Source organism: Dermacentor albipictus, chromosome 2, assembly GCF_038994185.2.
Source record: "Dermacentor albipictus isolate Rhodes 1998 colony chromosome 2, USDA_Dalb.pri_finalv2, whole genome shotgun sequence".
In the NCBI taxonomy this organism is placed as follows: Eukaryota; Metazoa; Arthropoda; class Arachnida; order Ixodida; family Ixodidae; genus Dermacentor; species Dermacentor albipictus.
Window position 1 is genome coordinate 38,180,848 of NC_091822.1, and position 23,589 is coordinate 38,204,436.

Genomic DNA, 23,589 nt, shown 5'->3' on the forward strand with positions numbered 1-23,589 from the left:
TTTTAACACTGTGTACGCAGCACGTGCTAGTGGTGAAATGTCCGCGTTGCTTGGTACATCCAAAAGTATAGGGATGACTTCCAGGGTTTTGTGCACCCCTTTTGCAAACACGATGTCGAACGCCCAATAAAGGGTGAACAATGTTGACAGGGCTTCTGGCAGCGTTTTCTCTTTAAATACAATATCCTCAAGACAGATGGTAAGGGGTTTCGAATCCCATTCAAAAACACTGCATATCACGGTAGGCACTCTGTGCGCAGTGCTCCTGCCCTGCGAAGAAAAAGTTTGCAAATACCGAGGGAAACAACTTGTTAGATGCACTGATTTTAAAAGAAATAGGAATAAGTGAAGATACCCTGGCAAGTAAATGAACTGACATGTCAATATATGTGCAAGGTGAAACAAGCCTGAGCTCATCATTTTTATAAAAACTGCAGCATTTTAGGTATGGCAACAACTAATTCTGACAAGGCTCAAGAACATCTGTTGAATTATTACTGCATTGGCCTTCGTTCAAATAAAATCTCTTGAGCATGCCGAGTTCAGCTGAAAAGGGTGCGAATGTGTCCCAATGCCATATGTCCGACTAGTTTGCTGTGCACTATATTTTTCTTGTATAAGACGTGTTTATTTCCAAAATTTTGGTCACTGTCTTTGGCTACAGATGCCAGCTCCCAGAGTTTGCCCTGTGGGCAGTGCAGCAGCCGCAGCAAAGGCCGCCATTATAGGCTCTGTTATACAGGCTCCTGCGTGGTTGAAGGTGCCTTTACATCACGATTTTCACTCTTACATTGAAGCACCCAACATTTATCCGCTTAAAAACGTACGTATTGTTTATGATGGTACGAATGTTCAGGCGTGATATGAGCATTGCTTGCATGTTAAATTCAATCATGGGGTTCTACGTTCCAAAACCACTGTCTGATTATGAGGCACGCCATAGTGGAGGTCTCCGGAAATTATCGACTACCCAGTGTTCTTCAATGTGCACCTAAATCTATGTACACGGTTGTTTTCACATTTGAACCCCATCGAAATGCGGCCGCCATCGCCGTGATTCTATGCCGCGACCTCGTGCTCAGCAAGTCAACACCATAGCCACTGAGAAACCACGGTGGGTGCTTGCATGTTCCCTCTGACCATGTCACGCTGTAGAGGCAACGCCACCGACATGCTTCATCATGCTTACATTGTTGCGTGCAAGTTATAGAGGTACCGACGATGGTAACCCAGTGATGCTGCCAGCTGAGGAGGCAGATCTTTTGACAGTGCGAGGGAGGATTGAGTGGTAAATCTGCTGTTAGTGTCCCTTAATTGTAGAGTGGCCAGACCACCACCAATTATTCCCTTTGTCCGCACTGCCTTACCATTTGTAAAGTCACTGTAATTCATGCCGCCGTAACCCAATCTTCAATTACACTATTATCCTCTCACGTATTCGCCATAAGCTAACAAGATAAATAATTGAAACATTCCATCTGTACAGATTAAAGGAATCATGCATTAGCCAGACTTTAGTGACCCTTTCATCCAAGGAAATTGACTACCTTGGTCACGCAAGTTATAATGTAGCGTGACATTATGTGTTCTTTTCTCTATTTAACCTGTCTCCTCATTTCTTTTCTTTTTACATTTGTCTTGTTTCACATACTCAGTTCCCCTTTTTTCTTCTCACCCGGCTTTCTACATCTACATGTGCAATCTTTTTCTTTCATACTGATCCATTTAGATATACATAAGGCTTCCCTTCAATAGGTTTGTTTGTGAGTACAGCACATGTCCTATCATTTTCTGTCTTTACCATTATGTTTAGCAGTGCTGTCCAGTTAAACTTGTGGAGAGTAAGTATAAAGTAAATAAACAACCAAAAGACGATAATCGCTTAGTCGCTAGATTTTCACTTTTTCTTTTCAATGTAGCAAACCTTACTAACATTGGAGCAGTGGTTGCCACGCACAACTTTTTCCCTTCCCAAGTATTTAAACAGGATGTTCAGAATAGGGCTTCCCCTCAAGCAAGTCACTGACACACATGAACATTTTTTCTCTGAGGAGCCCTTGCTACTGTCTTGACCTGTCACTAGCTATACATAAACAAGACTAGGAAACAGCCAATCTTGGAGGTAATTTAAATAGCCTTCAGCTCCACTTAAGGGTGCTAATACTTGCCATAAAGTAGTGAATTGAGCCTGAGCCTGAGTCATAACCGTGCTAATGTGGCGTGGTTTATCCCACAGCTCACTACACCTACTGCTTACAGTTCACGTGCACTTACAATTGTCCAAAACGCTTCCTTGCGCTCGTTAACGAGACAGGGCAGCAAATCAAATCTGGAAGGAAAAGATCTGAATGTAAGCAGGTCAAACAGGGTAGCACAAAAGCAATAAACTGTCGCCCCGCCAGTATAAGTAGCTACAACATTATTAGGCGACACAAATGATACATTGCACCTTATATGCATGACTGTCTAGGATTCGTATGCCAATACTTCAAACAACTAATTAAAAAGAACCAATTTCAAGAATCCCTTTCTGTTTTGTTGCAAATTTGGCCTTTGAAATGTTTATACCCAAAGCGCCTAGTTGGAGATGCTTGGAAAAGATGCTTAAACAGCGGGAGTGTGCGAATAGTATTTTCTGAGACCGAGATGAAAATGAGTAGTGTAGCCCCAGAAGAAAATATAGTTTGAAAGTATATTTTTCAAATATCTTTCTAATAAAACAGGAATTTTCGCAATTACTATAAAAAGATGTGGACATCCTAGCATTCTTTATGCTAGCGAGTTTCCGTCATCATTACATGGCAGGTTATGAAGAGTTGTTTGTTAGAAGCACTAATGGAGCATTAAGATCAAGTAAGCAGTTTCTTCACAACCACAGGACTCTTTGGAGTGCAAACGATCTCTGTATGACCGGCAAGTATGGCTCCTCCAGTGAGTAGTTGGATCCACTACATAAGCTATCATGTTCTATGTCTATACTATTCCCATACGGATGACATTCGTCATACGTTTACTTCAGTTTACTCATTAAGTACACTACCCTCAGCATGATCATCATGACAAAAATATATTAGTGATTTCGAATTATCATGCAGTACAGCCTCTCAACTATTTCTTTTGTCTTCGGTGGCAGCCTCCAAGCGATTGTTAAAGTCCGCAGGAAATGCCTCAAGATGCAGTTTCTTCTGGGCTCTTTCAATTACCTTCTTTGCAACAGCACGCAGTAGGGGTCGCAGTGTTGTACTCAGGTCAACACCTGTTTGCAGCATAAACTCGTTGTGAAGCTTAATGGAGGAAAAATAAACGACAAAATGGTCAGTCCTTACACTAGCGCTTTGCTCTTAAGCAAAGGAAATTAAACGTTGCAGTCACTCGTCTCACAGCCCACTTGTTTTCAAATTCTCTGGCTGTACGAGCAGTGTATTTTGCCCAAAGCAGTTAGCGCAACTTATATTGCAAGCCTTGAGCTACAACTCGAAAGCACAAAAGTAACCGTGATGAAAATAAATGCATGCTGCAAGAACTACTAGGAATGTGTTATCTGCTATCTAACAAGTGGGTCAACTTAGCCTTTATATGCTGAAAATTGGGGGATATGCTACTTGAATAATACCGTTCACCTGAAATATCCTAAAATAATATAATGCCACAAAATACCCTAGCAGCTCTCAAAATTAAAGAAAAGGCTATACAATAAAGCAATGAGGCAGGCAGCAGCTTTAGTTTCTCTTTTGATAGTTACACTTAAACATTGCGTAGACCAGGAGTCCATTGCATGTACAAGGACTGGTCATGACATAACCATGCATTGCAAGGAGCCGTCGCATTCCATATCACAAATATGTCGTGCAAAGTATAGGAGAAAGATTTTCTCAGTGCCTTTTCTGCGAACCACTAACATGACAATGAATAATGGGGAAATTTTATGGATGCCCTATATCAAAGCACACCATGTTCTTGGTTTCTATCTAATGGATCGCAAGATCCAAGCAGTGAACAGCGTACATGAGTCCTTGGAATAGTTTTTATTGTCACGAAACTTCTGTGATAAACCATGTTCGGCTACCCAAAGTAGCTGTGACGTAGCACAGGGCACATAGCCATTTAACCTCGAGAAGGCTAGCTTGTGTTCATATTCCAGCAAGCCATGTGCGTAGCCAATCCAATTACTGCAGTGTTGCAGAACGCTAGAAATTGGTGCATTCGCGCAACTGCTAAACACAGAATTTGTTAATGAAAGATCGATGGAAGCACAATGAACGCGAAATGTACAGACCAAATACTATTATGCCTACTAAACAAAACATAAGGCCGCTGTGACTTAAACCTATTCAGAGACAGTTATGGTGAACATGTAAAACTTCCACATTACACACTGGCGCTAAGGTGAAACTTAAATATTAAAAGACAATCATTGCATGCCCAGATTTTTAAAACTTAACATGTGCCATTAGAGCTGTTTTTATGACTGTGCGTTATTTCGCCTCATTCTGCAACACTGTAGGAGATTCCATGAATCTGGCCACAATGCGTATAGAGGTATGCTGCACCCCCATGCAATACGGGAAATGTATTTGGTAACCGAGCGTACAACAAGACATTTAAAAAAACACAGTAGTAATTACCATGGCGCCTAAATTTAGAGCTGGATATTCATCTCTGATAGCCTGGATTGATGGGCACTCATTTTCATTCCAGTCCCGTCGAGTTCTGAATGTCCGTAACATGCACTCTTTGACATATGAAAAGTTAGCCCTTGGTTTCAGAAGCTCCTTTTTCATGGAAGCGATGTGGCTTCTGATGCTGCTCTGATCATCGCCATCCCACGCTTCAATAACCTATGAAAGAAAAAAAATGTACCAGACACCTTTTAAATTAAATGATGTCTTACCTGCCAACGCCAGGCAACTGATACTTACAGCAGTAGGTATATTCATTTTTTTTGTCGTTGTCTCGCCACTGGTCAATGTACTTTTGCGAGTCCTTTTGGTAGGCACAATTTCCCCACGCTGTATCTTTATCTTTCTCGTTTCATACTTCGCCTTGAAGCGCAACGATTCCCTCCAAGAATCCTGAAAGCTTCAAATGTCAGCATTTTATTACATCTCAAATATTGTTACTAATATGTTTTGGTTATTACTGCAAAGCAGAGCTAGAAACTGGCAGATCTGTCAGTTTATAGCATTGCCTTGGAACATTCTGAAACGTGAGACAAAATTCATTTTTTAGAGGCACTGTGCTGCTTTCAATAACGTTTTGCTTACTGGAGTATTCTAGAGCATGCATCAAAACTATAAAATATGCAAATTAGTGTTCAGAGTGCTTAGAGCATGTGCAAGGTGCTACGGGTCAACGTAACATGCAAGTACTCTCTCAGGTGTTTACATTACGTGCATGAGATGAACAAGACAGACCTTATTACCAGTCATGTTCACTGCTGGCAGTGCACATGCTAGCTAATCAAAAGCCTACATGTGAATGCACCTGCTAGTAATCGCGGCAGTTATGGGAGAATTAAAGCTACGCGCTAAATCCATTTGGCCAAGGCATACTTCTGTGCAGTACCAAATGCAGCAAATGAAGGAATACGGCACAGCAGTCATTGATAAGCTGTAATTTTTCAAAGAGATCAAGTGCTGTGTCGCTAACAAAAGCACTGTGGCAGTACTACAGGCACATCGCGCATGAAATTAAAATTTTGTCATAAACATAACCTGCTCCATCTATCTTACTTTATTTTGCTGTAGATGAAAAAAATTATTATCAAAGGATGAACTGCTGCGGATATTACTTACTGGAAATCAGCAATTCGTAAAAAGTAGTAATGCTTATAAATCGTGTTTCAGTGCTGTCAGCCAAACTGGGGTATTTTGCTACAAGCGGTTTGCTTTCTTCCTCGTGCAGCTTTCCCGGATGCCTAAACAAAAATCAGTGTTACCACAGAGGTCCACGAGTCATGTGGAATAAAATTCAAAATAAAAAAGTGTACACATTCTCTACTAATAGTGCAATTACGGCAAGTAACACAAAGAGAGGCACTGTAATAATCAGTAAAACCAAGTGTACCTACTGAATAAGGTTATGGGCATTTCTCATAAACACAAATTTCTGACCCAATTGAGGTAGTGGGAGCAATACCAGAAGTTTAAAATGTTACAGGACTGATTTTTGTGCGTTAAAGACAAAGATTGACTTGCTGGCTACGAAACTTTAAAGGGGAACGCTCAATTGCCTGAGCACCTGTTGCTCCTATTACGCACTAAAATTGAGAATATTAGTGCCATACCTTTTTACTTTGTGAAAAAGTCACTTTTTAAACTCAGCTTGTGGTTTTGTGCTCTAAAATAAATAAATGCTCATTGAAGAGTCTGCACTAATTGTAAGATAATTTTTTTCCATGATTTAAAATTTTACGAGCTCCCTTGCGATAAAGCGAGTGTAGTGCTCATTTTGCATACAATTCTTGTAAATCTGACATCATTGATGAATAAACTTGAAAAGCAAAGCCAAATCAATCTGGAAATGTTCATTTTGGACGCCCCACGGCTTCGTAGATTGTCATTGGGATCAATCCCGAATGACGAATTAATTTTGATTTCTAGTACCATACCACCGAAGCGACACTCAGCGAGGTGTTCTCGCTCGAAGTGTCAATAAATTTGCTTACGTGACCGGGCTATGTCAATTGCACTTATGTGGCACAATCCAAGGATGTGCATACAAATGCAAGGAACGTGTAACCTAAAATACCTTAAGTTCTTTCATGAACTTTTCTTAACTGTGCTGTTAACTTTTACATCACAGCTGATACCTAATGATCAAAATCAGTTAAATGAATCATGATTATCTTTTGTGCTGTTTTAGATAGTCCCTAAGTAGGAACAGGCTGTATGTGAACTTGCATGCTCATGCAAGCATACTTCTCTTAGCTGTAAGTTTACAATTCTTACACGTTGGCCAAAACTGAATAAGCAACATTGCATGCTTGCATTTACAATACTTTTCACACATACATGCTAAGAAACAGTGTGTACTACAAAAAATGAAACAAGAGGCTCACCTTGTTTAGCACCATACCGTAGACCAGATAATTCTTATTCGAGCGGACCCCAGAATTTCATTTGAATTATCAGATGCAAGCATGAACATGACTTGGGGAAACGTATTAGCCTATACTGTAATGAAGCAGTAATTTATTTGCATGTTTCAAATCAACTGTAAATTGTTGACTGGTTTCTAGATGCTTGTGACTTGAAAACTAAGTTTTCTATTCCAGCAAGGGCAACCATTCATTTTCTCCTCATGGTTTTGACAGCTTTGACAACTGCAAGCAGGCAATCGGCTTCAGTTTCAGCTGTTTGAAAGATATATGCGGTCAAATGTTCAGCTGAAGAGCGCACAAGAAAAATAAGTTTGAACTAGCAGAATTAACCAAATGCGGCAGTTTGAATGAAGCGACTTTTAAGTACATTAAAAGCATAGACACATAGTGGGTCAAACGTAAATACAATATTCGTTTGAATAACTGAGAGTATGAAATATCCAAGTTCGTATTATTGCAAGTTTACTGTAGTAAGGCCATCTAGTGCAACAAGATAACAGCATTGTAAAAACGAGGTGGGCAAAAGTATATAAACTGCCTCTCACATTCTGTATGATCAGAGGTCGTGAAACAACCACCCTATGAGTCGCTGCCTCTTTTCAAAGTGCATCCCAGCACGAAGTTTCTCAACAGCAATTTCGATGTCCAAGGTATTGATGGGAGTGAAAGATGGCGTAAGTGCAGGTGCTAGTTTCAACGGCATTTGTGCTGCTTCAACGTCCAAAACAACCACAACCCTGCAATAGTAGATAAAATACCCCCAGCTATAGAACAGCAAGACGAATTTTAGAATTTTTCTATAGTGAATAAAAGACGGGGTAGCCAACTGGTAGTCAGTCTTCAAGATTCGTTCTCTACAGCTAATGAAAAACATGCAAATAAATTTAATCGTATATTATTAGGAAATTTATGCATACCTGCGATCGTGGTGTTATAGGCGATTCTTTTATTGGAATACATAGGTAATATTTTTTGGAAGTTTAGTGCAGGAAACATACAGACAGACAATAAAGTATATCAAGCACGGGAACAAACAAACGTACCATTTGATGAGATGCCCTCGTGAGCATGCACTCGAGCAAAATATGTGACGACAAAAAAAAAGTGTTGAAAAAGTACTATTCTAAAGATCGCACTCGGAATGGTGCAGGCTTGTGGATGCTTCATTTTGCCGCAAACAGAAGCATAATTTTTGTTAAAGAATGCCTCCAATGCGCACTGTCACATGCGTGTTTGCTTCTGCCTACAATTTGCCTACTGAATTCGTCACTCGCATTCACATGCAATGTACATGGCAGAATACGCATACCTATTCTCTTCCTTGCTATTCCAGCGTCCTGCTTAAGATACATTGCGCATAGTTCTGTCCTGCCAATGTAAACTTTGTTGCATGATCGGGTTATGAAGGGACGCCCATGTTGTTCTACATTGCGCAAGTGTCCTTAGCTGGGCTTGTTAGTTTAAGTACATTATGACAAAAACGTGCAGATGACGGCACTCGTAAAACGGCCAGGTGCTGGACAGCATATTGTCCTGTTCGTTTTTCACCCATCCCGTCATTTGTGCTGTTTCTCCATAATTATCTTACATTTTCATTTGCTTTCAGCATGCACCGGGGAGCAGAGCTCTTGCAACTTATTAGGGTCTGAAGAAGCTAGAAGGTCAACGTGTCTACCTGCAACCTTTTTGCGGTTGTATGAAATATTTGAGGTTGTATGAAACCTTTGGCATTTCCTTCCAGCGTTCAGGCTGGGCCTTTCCCCTTCCAGCAGCAAGTTTAGCTCTTTGCGAGAGATACTCGGCCGCAGCAACGAAAACCACAAAAAGGAGGCCCACTGAAGAAAAGGTGGCCTACCTGGCAATGAAATGTATTGTACGAGATGTCAGCATTACTTCCAGAGCCCAGATTCTATGCACAGTCATGCATAACACTTCCAGTGGGCATAATCGAAAGGCAGGAGTCCCTTCTTGGCAACGTGGAAAGTACCCACAACCTACATAATCACAACACAATTTCAGTTTCAAAGCGAGAAGCTGTGATATATCTTTCCCACCTGCCGCATGCCACGGTGGCTCAGTGGCTCTGGCGTCGCTCTACTAAGCGTGAGGTTGTGGGTCCGATTCCTGGCCAAGGCAACTGCATTTCCTTAGGGTGGAATGTGAAGGCACTTGTGTATGTGCACATAGCCTCATACAAAGAAGCCCCGGCATTCAAAATAATCCAATGGCTCCCACCACAGCATGCCACACAATCAGATCATGGTTTTCGAACGTAAAACTGCAGAAATAAGTTTCTTTACACATTGCCAAGAGCCCTTTGGATCCTGCCCACTGGAAGAGTGAGAAAAGTGTCTTGCATGGCAGCGCTTGGAATCTGTGCTCTGGAACTAGTGCCCGCATATCATACAATGCGTTTGTTTTCCAGGCAGGCCGACTTTTTTCAGGAAGCTTCCCTATGACGGCAGTTTTTGCTGCGGCCGGGTCTTTCATTGAAAGTGCAAAACTTGGGGCTGGAAAAGAGAGGACTCCGCCTGAATGCTTGAAGGAGAGGCCGGAGGTCATGCTGCATTTACAAAGGATTTCATGCAGGCAGCCATGATGAACGTCAGCGTAGTTTACACCCTAATAAGTTGAGTGAATGAATGTTGGATGTTTAATGGCTCAAGGGTCAGGTATGGCCAAAGAACGCCATGCCCGTGGTAATGACTTCGCAGTGTAGTTATAAGTCCTATGAAGTTGATGTGACATGGCTGTAAAGGGGCCTTAAAAATGGTCGCTCTAAAGAGCCTAAATTAAATGTGTAATTAAGTTTATGGCATGAGGAATGAGAATTTACGTGTACTATGAGCATTAAGATGCACTGTGAAAGAATGATACAATATACAAAAAAAGATGCTAAAATTGACTACAGCCCCACTGCCTTGCTTGAGCTCTTGAGACACAAGGGCCTGGAGGCATGTGCTATACAATACTGCTATTGCAGTGGCCTCCTCTGAACAAAGGAAGTGCTACGAATGTACGGCACTAATAACATGTAGGACAACATCATTCGAGAAGCTGAGGACTGTACTCTGGTAAACATTGCCGGGTGAAGTGGGACACAATACCGGTATGCCAGAGGAAAATGTTTCTTTCTCTTAGCTTCGGCTTCCCGACACTCCTCTATGGACGTGGAGGATGGTCAACCTCTCTCCGCATCTACCACAGCTTCGAGGTTCATTTCCATCAGTAGGGGGAGGAATAAACGTTTATTAAAGAACCAGCAGTCTATGATAGCCAGGCCTAAACCTCCCATGAGGCGACGTCGAAGACTTGCCTCGCCGCCGCCTCACGGGCGTGCTCGGTCACCCAGGTTTGGTGTAGATGATTTGGTGTAGATCTCTTCTACGCAAAGGACGGCCTTGGTGACTTCTCGCTGGCAGGGCCTTTGGAAGGCTCCGCCTCCATGGCGACAAGACCGGGAGTCGAGACCCCAGGAAATTCCCTAGATTTTGCCAGAAACCAGACAATACAGATAGACGCGTTCGACCAAGAACACACCTCGTCGCGGTCCATTCTGGCATCGACAAGAGCAGTACTATTTACACCCTCTATACGCACGCACACCTTGTTCTTCAGCATAACAACATACGGCCGAATTGGAGAGTCTCACCGTCCCACGACAGCGCCTCCATCGGCCATACCAGATAGTTTCCCAGCTGCGACTAGGAAGGCAATTGGCACCGGCGTGGGGATTGCGATCGGCGCAGTCGGGTCGGCGGTGGTGTAATGCTGCGCTCGTAGAGAGGCGACACATCGCGCGTTTGGTGCGACAACTGTTGTCGCAGAGGATGGACTCAAAATTTTGCGGGCGCTTCGTCGCGCACACGAGCTTTGTACGCCGAAAACCGTGGCGCTTGCTGCGGCCGGCGGTGGCAACAGCGCATAATATGTCCTCGGGATCAGCAGGCGTAGCAGACAGGTAGGTAGCGGTTGAAGGTAAATAGAGCAGCTACGCATGGCGCCGAAATGATTGCGCGGGAGCATGTCGTGGCATCGGCTATTCCGCAGGAACACGTCCTAGTGTTGGGTAGTGCTCCGTAGTGTCGCGACTTAGTAGGTGAGGACTGGTGGTGACTGAGATTCGCCGGAAGAAACCGAAAGCTCTGGTTATTTATGTGTGGTTCTTCATAAGGTGCTCGGCGCTCGATCCGATGTTCTCGTGACCGGGACGGTGATTCGAAAATGCCTTCTTCAAACACGCACTGATAAGTAGCGCCTACTCCCTGAAGTGGTGCTAACTCTTCTTGAACCATATGAGTCACGATCGAGGCGGTGTCATCGCAGGCAGCGACGTCCATACTTGTAACTTTGGTGATGTTGTCCAAGCGCCCGAACTTCGGTAAGATCCTTCGGGTCTTTAGAGCTTCAAAAGCGCGACACTGCTGCCTCAATTCGGAAGGAGTGTTCAGGTTTTCTTTCACAATTAAATAGTTGTAGGTGTCTTCAGCGATGCCTTTTAACAGATTTCCTACTTTGCCTTCCTCCGACATATTCGCGTTTACAATTCCGCATAGCTTCAACATTTCTTCACTATATGTGGTACACCTCTCACCAGGCAATTCCACTCTGCGCGAGAACGTGTGTACCACTTCCAATTGCAGTCGCCAAAGCAGGCTTTCAATTCCTGGGCAAATGTTTCCCTAGTGGTGAGCACGCGTTCGTGATTGTGAAGCCACAGTAGAGCGCTACCGGCGAGAAAATATGCAACGGTCACAAGCTGCGCTGACCTACTCCATCCGTTATACCGGCTTAGTCTTTCGTAATGTCTCGGCCAGTCATCCTCGTCTTCAATTGTTATAGCTGAGAATATGAGTGATTCCGGCGCTCAGTAGCAAGGTTGCCTTGGTCTCTGGCTGGCTTGAATGATGCCTTCTTCGATTGTGTTCGTTGATCGGCCTGCTTGGGCGTCGGCCATGCTTGTTGGCTCTGGTGGCAGTCCAGCGAAGCGTCTGCTTCTTCGAAGATCTTTTAGGACTGGGTTGTCAGGTTGTCCATTGCCCCGCACTTCCACCACTTGCTACGGATGTAGAATGAATTTATTTACAGTGAAAAGGATAGAGTAGACATGGGATGGTCCGAAACAGCCGATCACACAAAAACCTGGCGCCGCTTCTTCCTTCTCATCCACGCTCCACCGATGCGGCGTTACAATATATATACACTGCGAGCGTGCGCACGCTAAACCAGTCCGTACGCTATGTGGGCGCCCTTCCACTGAAGGGAGACTTTAAGCCCTGCCGCATTCCCGAAATGAGCAAAAATAATATCGCTGCACTGGACATTGCGACTCTCGTACAACTTGATCAAACCCAAAAAGGCTTGTGGTACGTCCTTGTTCTTCGGGGCAGGGGTCTGGTAGATGGCGTCGACCATGACCTTCGAGGAGAAGATATTTTAGTGGTAATCTGATGATCGCAAAAGTCAGGGCTCTCCTTAAAAAACTTGCACTTTCCCGCTTGAACAGTGAGCCCCGATTTGGAAAGCGAACGTCGGACTTCGGCGAGCATAAAAATAATGTTCCTCGAGAGAGTCCCTCGCAATGAATATGTGGTCCAGGTATACGGCTACTTTCTGCACCCAGGCCAGTACCATGTCCATGGTTCTGCGAAATACTCCGTCCATAACAAACACACCAATCGGTAACGGACAAACCTTGTGCAGCTCTTGCACATTTTTTTGCCGTGAGCAACTCCGTGGTTTCTTCATCGACCAAAAGTTTCTGATACGACTGCGTCAAATCCAACTTTCAAAAACCTCGCCCCTTTGCTAATTTAGCAAAAAGGTATTTATTTCTTGGTAGCGGGTATACGTTACTCTTGACAAAGTGGTTCAAAGTGCTTCTATAATCACCGCATATTCTTAGGTAGTGGTCCTTTTTCCGCATCACGTCAATTGGCGTTGCATAGTTCGAAAGCAGCGCGGGTTGCCGAATTCCCACTTTCATCAATTGGTTTACCTCAGGCACGACTACCTCCTTCATGACAAAGGGGATGCTGCGGACGTGCGGGAACCTGTGCTGCGCACCGTCCTTGAGTTCGGTGTGGAAACGTGACAGGGTAGCGCCTGGAAATGTCTCGCCCAACACACCTGGAAACATTTTCACAATTGCTTGAGGTTTCATATTAACGCAATCAAGACCCGTTATGCTGATACCTAACGGCTGGAACCAATTGCGGCCCAGCAGAGTGTTCCCACCGTTCTTCACCACGAGTAGTAACAATTGAAATTGTTTACGCTTGAAATTCGAAGACAGGAATGCTTTTTCCAACACACCTAAACATTTCGTTTATCTGGTCATTAGTTGCGTGTCGCTATCTACCAGCTTGAACCGCTTCACAACATGCAGTTTGTGAAAGTCGACAGTAATGATTGATATGACCGCTATAGAATCTTCCATAGGCACGATTTCATCGCCAATTTCTACAGCAATAACGTACTTTGGCGTCCCGCTTATTATTTGGCTAATACTGAACGCCATCGTACTCGCTCTTCACAGAGTTTGTCATTTCACCCAGCTGATGTTCCGATTCTCCTCGCTTTCTTTGAAATAATTTCGCTAGGTGCCCGTATCCTCCGTAGCTTAATCACATAGAATCTCTGAATCGGCAATGCCATGCGCTGTATGCGTTCCCAGAGAGCAAAACAACACCACTGCCTTTCTGCTTTTTTTCTTGCTGGCTTGACTTTCGCGGTCAACTCTTTTTGGAATTCGTGCTCCAGCGCCTTGCTTCTCATTACATATTGCTGCTTGGCAGCCGTTTGCACTGTGACTGCTAACTCGTATGACGTCTCGAACGTTAGGTTCTTTTCAGGTAGCAATCGTTGTAGGACAACATTGTCAAAAAATTCTCAAAACCAAACGATCACGTGACATTTCCTCTTCTGGAAACTTTGTACCAACGAATTCACAGCTCTCGGACAATTTGCGCAAAGCCGTGACATAGCCGCGCCCTTCACGGTCTCTCTTGGAAAACACTTACCTCACGTACTGCCTCACGGCTTCATGTTGATGTGATCTTTACTCTGTCGGCGAAGACTTGGTACTCCACATTCGGTGGTCAGAAGAATAAGAATGGGCTGGGGTGCGTTTGGCAGGCATCCTCAGATCATGAACAGCAGGTTGCCATTATCCCTCAAGAGAAAAGTATATAATAGCTCTGTCTTACCAGTACTCACCTACGGGGCAGAAGCGTGGAGGCTTACGAAAAGGGTTCTACTCAAATTGAGGACGACGCAACGAGCTATGGAAAGAAGAATGTCAGGTGTAACGTTAAGGGATAAGAAATGAGCAGATTGGGTGAGGGAACAAACGCGAGTTAATGACATCTTAGTTGAAATCAAGAAAAAGAAATGGGCATGGGCAGGACATGTAATGAGGAGGGAAGATAACGGATGGTTATTAAGGGTTACGGACTGGATCCCAAGGGAAGGGAAGCGTAGCAGGAGGCGGCAGAAAGTTAGGTGGGCCGATGAGATTTAGAAGTTTGCAGGGACGGCATGGCCACAATTAGTACATGACCGGGGTTGTTGGAGAAGTATGGGAGAGGCCTTTGCCCTGCAGTGGGCATAACCAGGCTGATGATGATGATGATAATTCGGCGGTCACAAATGCCTGACGAGAGTTGCTATCAGACAGTACGTTTCTGGCCCACAGCAACTGAGCAACAGAGCTCGCTTATCCTCAGCCATTGTAAGGTTGTTAGCCTGAAAGACAGCTCCACGCGCTCCACATAAGCTACCGACGACGAATTTTCATTAGGCTTAAACTCTGGAATTTGGCTCCTGAAGGCCGAGTTTCCGAAAAAAAAAAGAACTCGCCCACGCACGCGTTGGAATTCGTCTCGTGGCCAATTTACTAAACTGACGTGTGAGCTGCAGCCACGCATGAGCAAAAAAGCGTTTATTCCAAGAATGCCAACCATTAATAGCTTCGGCGGCGGCGAGGATCAGCACAATTTGTGGTAACAGAAAGCGAACACATAACTCGCGCCTGCTCTACGTGCCACACATCCATCCCTTAGCGTGTTTACACAACCTATCACACACGACAACAGAGCTACTGCGTTGTTGTATATCGGTTTCTTTTCCTTCTATCCTCATCATCTTTCATCAATATTTTTTGTCCGCTTTTCCTTTTTCCCTGTGCAGAGTAAAAGGCAAGAGCATACTAATTCAGGCCGACCTGTCTGCTTCTCTAATAAATTATCACTAGTTCTCTCTAAAAATAGTGATTCAACGATTCAACTATTAGAAATAACTCGGTACTCACACTGTATTCGCCACGCCTAGCTTTTCTTTATATGTGCAATACGTTATGCTGTACATTCAATAGAGTCGTCCCATTTAGTGCGGTGATTGAGACAACCCGGCTACGCTTTGACGGCACTCGGCTGCACCCAGAAGGCATCGTCCACTCATTATATGGCCAGTAGCACCATCTCTTTTGTGCTCCACAAGCTAACTGATGTTACCGGTACATACGCCTGACTCCACTCCTTGGACTCCTAAACTCCCCCTTGGCGATCGACCCTGAAGAGTGGGAAATACAGAAACAATATGTTTCACTTTCCTTTTGTGATTTCAAGCCAGGCATAGGCACCTAGCACAAGCGATGCTTCGCAAGAACACGTCGTTCATGCGTCGTGACAAAGTTACATTCCCGGCAAATACCTGAGGTGTCACCGCCAGAAGAAGCGCAATTGCGTAGATGGCGACTATCGGTAACAACGTACTTTTTGGTTACTTTCATTGTTCCTGCAGAGCTCGCGACCTTCAACTTATGCGATCACCTAGTTTTATTGAGAAGTGTAATAGCTGGAATGTTTTAAAGTACATATCTGGTCCTTTAAAATCTATTACTTCAGTATTTTAGGTATTTATCGTGTATAGGTACCTTTTTTGGCTACAACCATGTTTTACAAACATTAGTGACTCACAAAACCTTACTTGCATTATAAAAAGAGATTCTGAATAACTTCCTAAAGAAGTCTAAACGACAGTATTACAAAAATGCACTTGCATAACTCCAGAACAATCGCAGAAAACAATGGCGACTTTTTAATGCGTTCATGTACATGCCTAACTCCGGTAATACTGCTGATAAAATAAATTACAGTAAAACTCATACTGATTCTTCTAGCATAGCAAAAATTTTCAGTGAGTACTTCTACAACATATACAGCTGTCGGTATATGACTACTACTTATCCCATTAATCACTGCAGTATCTCTTTTTTATCTTTCCCATACCTGCAGATTAGGTATGTTCCATGGTAATAGCTCTAAAGAATACTAGCCTTGGCTTAGATGACATTTCTGTATTCCATCTAAAGATTGTTGCACCACGTATTTCTGATACACTTTCTATTATAATTATTATTATTTGTAAATGTGGTATTTTTCCCACTTCGTTTAAATGGGCTAACATTATTCTTGTACATAAGAAAGGGGATAAAATGGATGTGTTCAGCTGCCATCCTACTTCTATTCTATCGTCGATTACTAAAGTTGTTAGGAAGGTATTTTCTAAGCACCTAAATATTTATTTTAAAAAATTTAATTTGTTGGAATTTCTTAATTTGGTTTTCGCACTGGCAGTTCGACTAGCTTAGCTTTAGTATCCCTAACCGACTACATTCGTTAACCGATTGATACAGGTAACATCGTTGGTTCGGTATTCTTGGTCTTCTATAAAGCTTTTGATACGAATAATAATAACATACTTTTTTACTAAGCTAGGAGCCATGGGAATTACTGGTCCAGTAGCAAAACTCCTAAAAAGTTGCCTGCATAATAGAGAACAAGCTTTTTTATGGGATCTGCTCATTTTGATACCAAAGTTTTTAACCAAGGTGTACCACTAGGTTCCATGCTAGGTCCTTTTATAATAATGATTTACCCACGTGTCTCAAATCGGCACATTGTGTACTATACGCAGATGATAGAACTATCTCGTTGCGTGACACTTCTTTAGCCTGAATCCTTAAACTAAACAACAAGCTTGACCATATTGTTGCAGGCTGTTCTTCCAATCATAAAATTATCAATCCTCAAGAAAACTGAATTCATGATTTTCAGTTCATTATTCTATTACATTACATTATTACATTACAAAATTACATTATTGTATGGCTAGTTCCTTCCCTCCCCTCCCAGATCGCCCTCAGAAAACAGGGTGCACCGAAGATGTATTTCAGTTTTTTGGACGACAAAGCCCCAACTTCCCACGATTTCACGCCATTCATTCGGAAAAGTCAGACAAACAAGTACGCGCAATCTCCCCATTTCTTGTTTCGAAGTCTAACTGAGGCTGTTGGTCCAGGTTACAAGGCATCAAGGATGGCAAGCGGAGATCTCCTTTTGGAGCTCCGTGATCTGAAACAATAAGAAAAGTTACCCAATCTGGTCTCTTTTGGGGACTTTCAAGTGACAGTGACTCCGCACCGCACTATGAACACTACACGCAGCGTTGTCTCAGATGATGACCTCCTTCAGATGACGGAGGCAGAGCTCCTAGAGGGCTTCAATGAGCAAAATGTTGTTAATGTGAAAAGAATAAAGATGAGGCGCGATGGTAAAGAAATTGCGACCAAACACCTAATTCTCATCTTCATCTCAACTGTGATGCCCGAAACAATCGAGTCCGGGTACATAAAGCTGCGTGTCAGGCCTTACGTGCCCAATCCACTCCGATGTTTCAAATGCCAGCGCTTCGGTCACAGTTCGCAGAGCTGCCGGGGCCGCCAAACATGTGCGAAATGCAGTGGCCACGCGCACACCACTGAAGCTTGTGGAAACGCTCTCCACTGTGTAAATTGTGATAGGGAGCACGCCGCGTACTCGCGGTCATGAACATCCTGGATAAAAGAAAAGGAAATTGTTACAATCAAAGTCAAGGAAAACATAAGTTTCAAGAAGGCACGCAGGCGGGTTTCATACCTGCCCAAGAAAACCTTTGCTGATGTGACGCGTCAGGGGGCAACGTCACACCGGCGTCCGGCGCCTGTCCGACCCACAAGCATTGAGTCGGCAGTTACGCCATCTGCCCCCATGGTGGTTGCAGCTAGCGCTGCTCCGCCAACCCAGCAGAAGGGACCTTCGACCCGGAAGGTGGGCGCAGCCGAGGCTGCCCCAACCTCCCCGGCCCCTTGCAGCGCTGGCAATGGCTGGCGCAGCCAAATCCCTCAGGGAGACCCATCGACCTCCGGGATGGTGGCCGTAGGGGTCTTGCCCTCCGAGGCAGGATCTTTCCTGGTAACTTCTCGCTCGCAAGAGCACGTGTCCGGCGCCTCACAAGAGGCAATGGACACTACACCTATCCTCAAGGCGCACCAAGCGCCAAAGCGGCAGCGAGGTTCTCTGGAACGCTCCGAAAAGGGCCACATCCCCGTTACAGGGCCTGGAAAGAGCTTTGTAAACTAAGTCATCACTTCCGTTTGCGTAGACACAGCACGAATTTACTTGATGACGAACCTTCATGACGTACAAGAACTCATCCACAAATACAATCCAAAAGTGCTGTGTTTACAGGAAACACACTTTAAATCGAAACACGCAAACTTCCTCCGACAGTACACCATTTTCCGCAAGGACCGCGATACACCTCGCCCGGCGGTGTAGCAATCCTTGCAGGCAAGTCCGTAGCTTTTCGCCAGGTAGCCTAACAGACGCCCCTAGAGGCAGTGTCAATTAGGGGTATTATTTTCAATAAGTTGATAACCATCTCTTATATTTATATACCTCCGAGCTACCACGTCCAAGAAACCGATCTCTATAACCTGATAAATCAGCTCCCGGAACCCTACGTACTTGTGGGTGATTTTAATGCCGACAACCCGTTGTGGAGAGACGAGCACTGCGACGCAAGGTGCCAACTCATTGAAAATTTTATTCTGACCTCTAGTGCCTGCCTATTTAATAAGAACGAAGCAACATAATACAGCCTTCAACATAATTCATATTCATCCATAGACCTAGCAATAGGTTCTGCTTTCCTTCTGCGTCATCTTGAATGGAATGTGATCAAGAATCCTTTTGGAAGTGACCACTTCCCTATAACTTTATTATCACTAATGCAGCATGACAACACCCCCGGTTTCCCATTTGGAAATCAGAATCGGCTGACTGGGGGCATTTTAAAGAATCCACTCCTTTACCACTCAATTTTATAAACAATTTTAGTATAGATGAAGCTGTCGCATATTTTACCGCTTTTATTTTTGATGTTGCAGAAAAATGTATTCCGCAAACAAATGGTGGTTCACCTGAAAGGCGTGTTCCCTGGTGGAATGATGAATGTAGAAGTGCCCGAAAAAGGCAGAATAAGGCATGGGGAATACTGCGTAGGTCGCCGAATGCAGAAAATCTTATTTATTTAAACACATCAAGTCACAGGGAAGACGCACACGGCGTCAGGGGAAGAGAGAAAGCTTGGTGAGGTTCCTTTCAGGCATCAGTTCTTACACACAGGAGGCGAAAGTTTGGAATGGAGTAAGAAAGCTCAATGGGCAGCAAATAAATTTGTTGCCTTTGGTGAACGATCAAGTAAATACCTTAGAAGAGCAAGAAGACACACTAGGGCAGCACTTTAAGCGTGTGTTGAGCTCAATCCACTATTCCCAATCCATCCTTAAACATAGAGAAATGGAGGAACGAAAGGAAATCACACGAAAATGCAGACAGAAAGAACCGTATAAGCAGCCTTTTAGTATTGCCGAGTTGAGACCTGCCTTGAACACATGCAAAAGCTCTGCACCGGGACCTGACAGGGTCATATATGACATGATCAGAAACTTACATACTGACACACAAGTCACACTACTCGCACTTTTTAACACAATTTGGGCAGTGGGATACCTCCCATCCACATGGAAGGAAGAGATCGTAGATCCTGTTCTGAAGCTGCGAAAAGACCCTTCCTTGGCGGCAAGTTATCGTCCGATAGCTCTAACAAATTGTCTGTGTAAGCTTTTTGAAAAAAATGATAAATCGCAGACCTATACGTTTCCTTGAGCTCAACAATATGCTCAATCCTTATCAGTGTGGCTTCAGAGAAAGGCGGTCGACAACCGATAAACTTGTGCGCATTGAAGGAAATATGCACGATGCACTTAGAGATAAACAGTATTTCCTATCCATATCCCTTGACATGGAAAAAGCCTATGACACGGCATGGCGTTACGGGATCTTGTGAGCCCTGTCAGAAATGGGCATGCGTGGGAATATGCTGAACATGATCGAAAGCTATTTGTCGAATCGTATCTTCCGCGTGAAAATCGGCAACGTATTGTCGCGACCTTTTATACAAGAAACAGGTGTACCCCAGGGAGGAGTACTCAGTTGCACTCTCTTTATCGTAAAAATGAACACACTTCGTCCTTCACTGCCACCGGCGATTTTTTATTCCATCTAGGTAGACAATATACAGATAGGTTTCAAATCCTGCACCCTTACAGTGTGGGAAAGACGGGTACAGCAGGGCTTAAACAAGGTGTCCAAGTGGGCAGACGAAAATGGGATTTAAAATCAACCCCCACAAAAGCTCTTGTGTCCTCATCACAAGAAAGAGAGGTCTGGTACCAGATCCTTGCGTAGAAATGGGCGGACAACAAATACCTGTGAACAATGAACACAAATTCCTGGGCGTAATACTTGACTCCAGGCTTACTTTCATCTCACATACAAAATGCCTTAAAGCAAAATGTCTAAAAACAATGAATTTCCTTAAGATACTATCCCACACAACGTGGCGGAGCGACAGACAGTATTTATTGAATATTTACAGGAGCCTAGTTCGATAACGACTTGACTACGGTGCCCTGGTTTATCACTCTGCCGCCCCGTGTGCGCTAAAGATGTTGGACCCTGTTCACCGTCTCGGTATCCGCCTGGCCACTGACACATTTGGAACAAGCCCTGTTGAAAGTCTATATGTCGAGTCAGATCAGTTGTCACTCCATTTTCAGAGAACGTACATCAGCTTTAACTATTTTCCTAAAGCTCGCTGAAATAAGGAACATCCGTCTTTCACAACTGCTAATGACTTCACGTGTGAAACACTTTTTCGCAATAGACCCTCTATGAGACTTCCTTTCTCACTGCGTGCAAGAGAGCTTAGAGGGAAATGGATGTCCCATTTCTCGAACATCACCTAATGCCTCCAGCTAAACTATTACCACCCTGGGCGTGGCAGGTGATAGACTGTGACATATCCTTTGTAGAGGTCACAAAGCACGCTCGTGAGTTGAAATTACAATGCATTTCCGTAAACTTCAATCGAAGTACTCCTGCAGCGAATTCTGCACAGACGCGTCAAAATGACATTCTGGCGTATGCTTTGCTGCAGTTGGTCCCTCATTTTCTTAATGTGACGTGTTGTATCATTTAACAAGTATCTTCACTGCAGAATCCTATGCAGTACTGTCTGCAGTAAAACATATAAATAAATTAAAACTCGACAGACCAATAGTATTTGCAGACTCGTTAAGTTTTGTAAAAGCGTTAATTTCCTTACAAAAGCATACAAATCCTGTTTTCATTGAACTTTACTCGCTTTTATCCAATATTTATGTATCACATAGACACGTAGTAATATGCTGGGTACTTGGCCATAGAGGTATCGAGGGTAATGTACTGGCTGATAAAATGACTACATCAGTCACATCACTAAACACTTTTCCTACAGCTGCTGTCTCTGTCACAGATCTGAAGCCTTTCTTGCGTAAGAAACTACGACAACACTGGCAACGCATGTGGAACGCAGAAATAAACAATAAACTGCACCTTATAAAGCCGCAGTTAGGTTTTTGGCCCTCCCCAACAAAATCACGGCAAACAGATGTCCTATTCTGCCGCCTCACAATAGGGCACACAATTGGTACACACAATTTTCTGCTTACTGAAAATGAACCGCCGAACTGTGATCGATGTGGTGAGAGGCTGACCATCCTCCACGTCTTGTTGGAGTGAGTGTCGCAAAGCCGAATCTGAAAGAAATAAATATATTCCTCTTGCATATCGTTATTGCATACCTCTTCACCCAGCTGTTTCTTGGTATGGAACCATTTTTCAACACCAAAGTAGTCCTCGATTTTTTAAATGAAGTAGTCCTACATGTTATGAGCCCAATAAATTCGTATCGCATCCTCTTTCCAGAGGAAGCCGCTCTGATAGTTGTCCTTAATGTACATGGCTCCAGGCCCTTGTATCGCAAGGGCTCTAACGAGGGAATGGTGCTCTAATCAATTTTAGAAATGTATGCATTGTTTAAATATCGTATCATTATTTTGCAATGCACCTTAATGCTCATAGTGCACGTCATTTGTGATCGCCATAATTTTATTACACGTACTATCGGGGACAAAAGTCTCCGGACCGCCGCGCACGGCCGCCGGAGCACGGTGACGCGCCTGGTGAGGAGACCAACGCTGCGCGCATGCGCATCCTTTCTTACCTGCGAGCATGTCGGTTTACTGGCTGGGAGCCGCCGCTGATCGGTTGTCTGGGGCGCGCCGGCAGGGGCCGTCGCTACAGTGGCACGCTGCTGACTCATCGGCGATTAGCGGCGCGTGTCGCTCGCTTGCCCATACACTTGCACACCCCTATGATAACGCTTGTTGGTTATCTCTGCCACTTTTCCGGCAATAATAAAGCAATAAAGAGACGATTACAAAGCCGCAAACAGCTCATTTAGAGCGCCAGTTGTGCGCTCCTGCGCCTCTACATGTGAACGGTCAGACAAGGCGATAAAAATCTGAGCGAGCAATGAGCATCATCCGTATCGGTATACAACGAGGAAAATAAAGCCGGGTAATGTTGTGGAGTGGGGAAAAAGCAATTAGAGGGACGCTTAAGCCTCGCCTTAAGATTCGATGCAATAGCGCCTTCTCCTTTTTTCTGCCTCATTTATTTATTACAAAGCACCAATTACCATATCTAGGTTACGCTTTATGACATACTACAGTCGCACATACTGATATGCGCACAATTTGTTTGAGTACAATGAAGCCCCGTAACAGCACGTTTTCATTCCGGGCATAATTTTTGACTTTATATACTTTAGTTACTAGTTACCATAACACAAGTTCCCATCTCCAAAACATGTTACGAAGACATAAACACCACAGTGCGTTCTAAGGCGCCCTCTAACGCGTTCGAACAAAAGGCCCTTTGTGCATGACGGATTGCTTGATGCGACCTGGTTAAGTGTGACTTCAAGCCTTTCAGCTTGGGTGTAATAATTCTATACAATAAAGAACAATAAACGTTTGTGGCTTTTGCGCTAAAAGCCTACCTGGCGCACAGAGGTCCGAGTTCGACCACCGATGTCAGGTATTTTTTTGTACCAAAATGTATACATTTGGCCACGAACTCGCAGTTTCGCGGTTCTCACAGTCCCACCGTAGTCGCACCGTGCCACGCGACCAACCACGTGACTGGTTACGGAAA

The 23,589-nt window shown here is 44.0% G+C and overlaps 2 protein-coding genes across 2 annotated transcripts in view; both read right to left on the minus strand.

Moving 5' to 3' along the window:
* Positions 1-22,708, minus strand: part of LOC139055689 (uncharacterized) — a 62,152-nt gene extending 39,444 nt beyond the window's left edge. The window contains exons 1-2 of the mRNA XM_070533222.1: positions 22,595-22,708; positions 22,041-22,127 (exon numbers count right to left, since the gene is read on the minus strand). Coding sequence (XP_070389323.1) covers positions 22,041-22,127; positions 22,595-22,693 — 186 coding nt within the window. The 5' untranslated portion in view covers positions 22,694-22,708. The remainder of the gene's footprint in view (positions 1-22,040; positions 22,128-22,594) is intronic.
* On the minus strand, positions 2,318-7,131 carry LOC135918279 (uncharacterized). The gene is made up of 6 exons (XM_070532829.1): positions 7,061-7,131; positions 5,796-5,917; positions 4,920-5,079; positions 4,626-4,838; positions 3,204-3,284; positions 2,318-2,329 (listed from the first exon to the last, which is right to left on the minus strand). The coding sequence occupies exons 3-6, from the start codon at positions 4,935-4,937 to the stop codon at positions 2,324-2,326; spliced, it is 318 nt and encodes a 105-aa protein (XP_070388930.1). The 5' UTR covers positions 4,938-5,079; positions 5,796-5,917; positions 7,061-7,131; the 3' UTR covers positions 2,318-2,323.
* Positions 22,709-23,589: the final 881 nt, after the last annotated feature.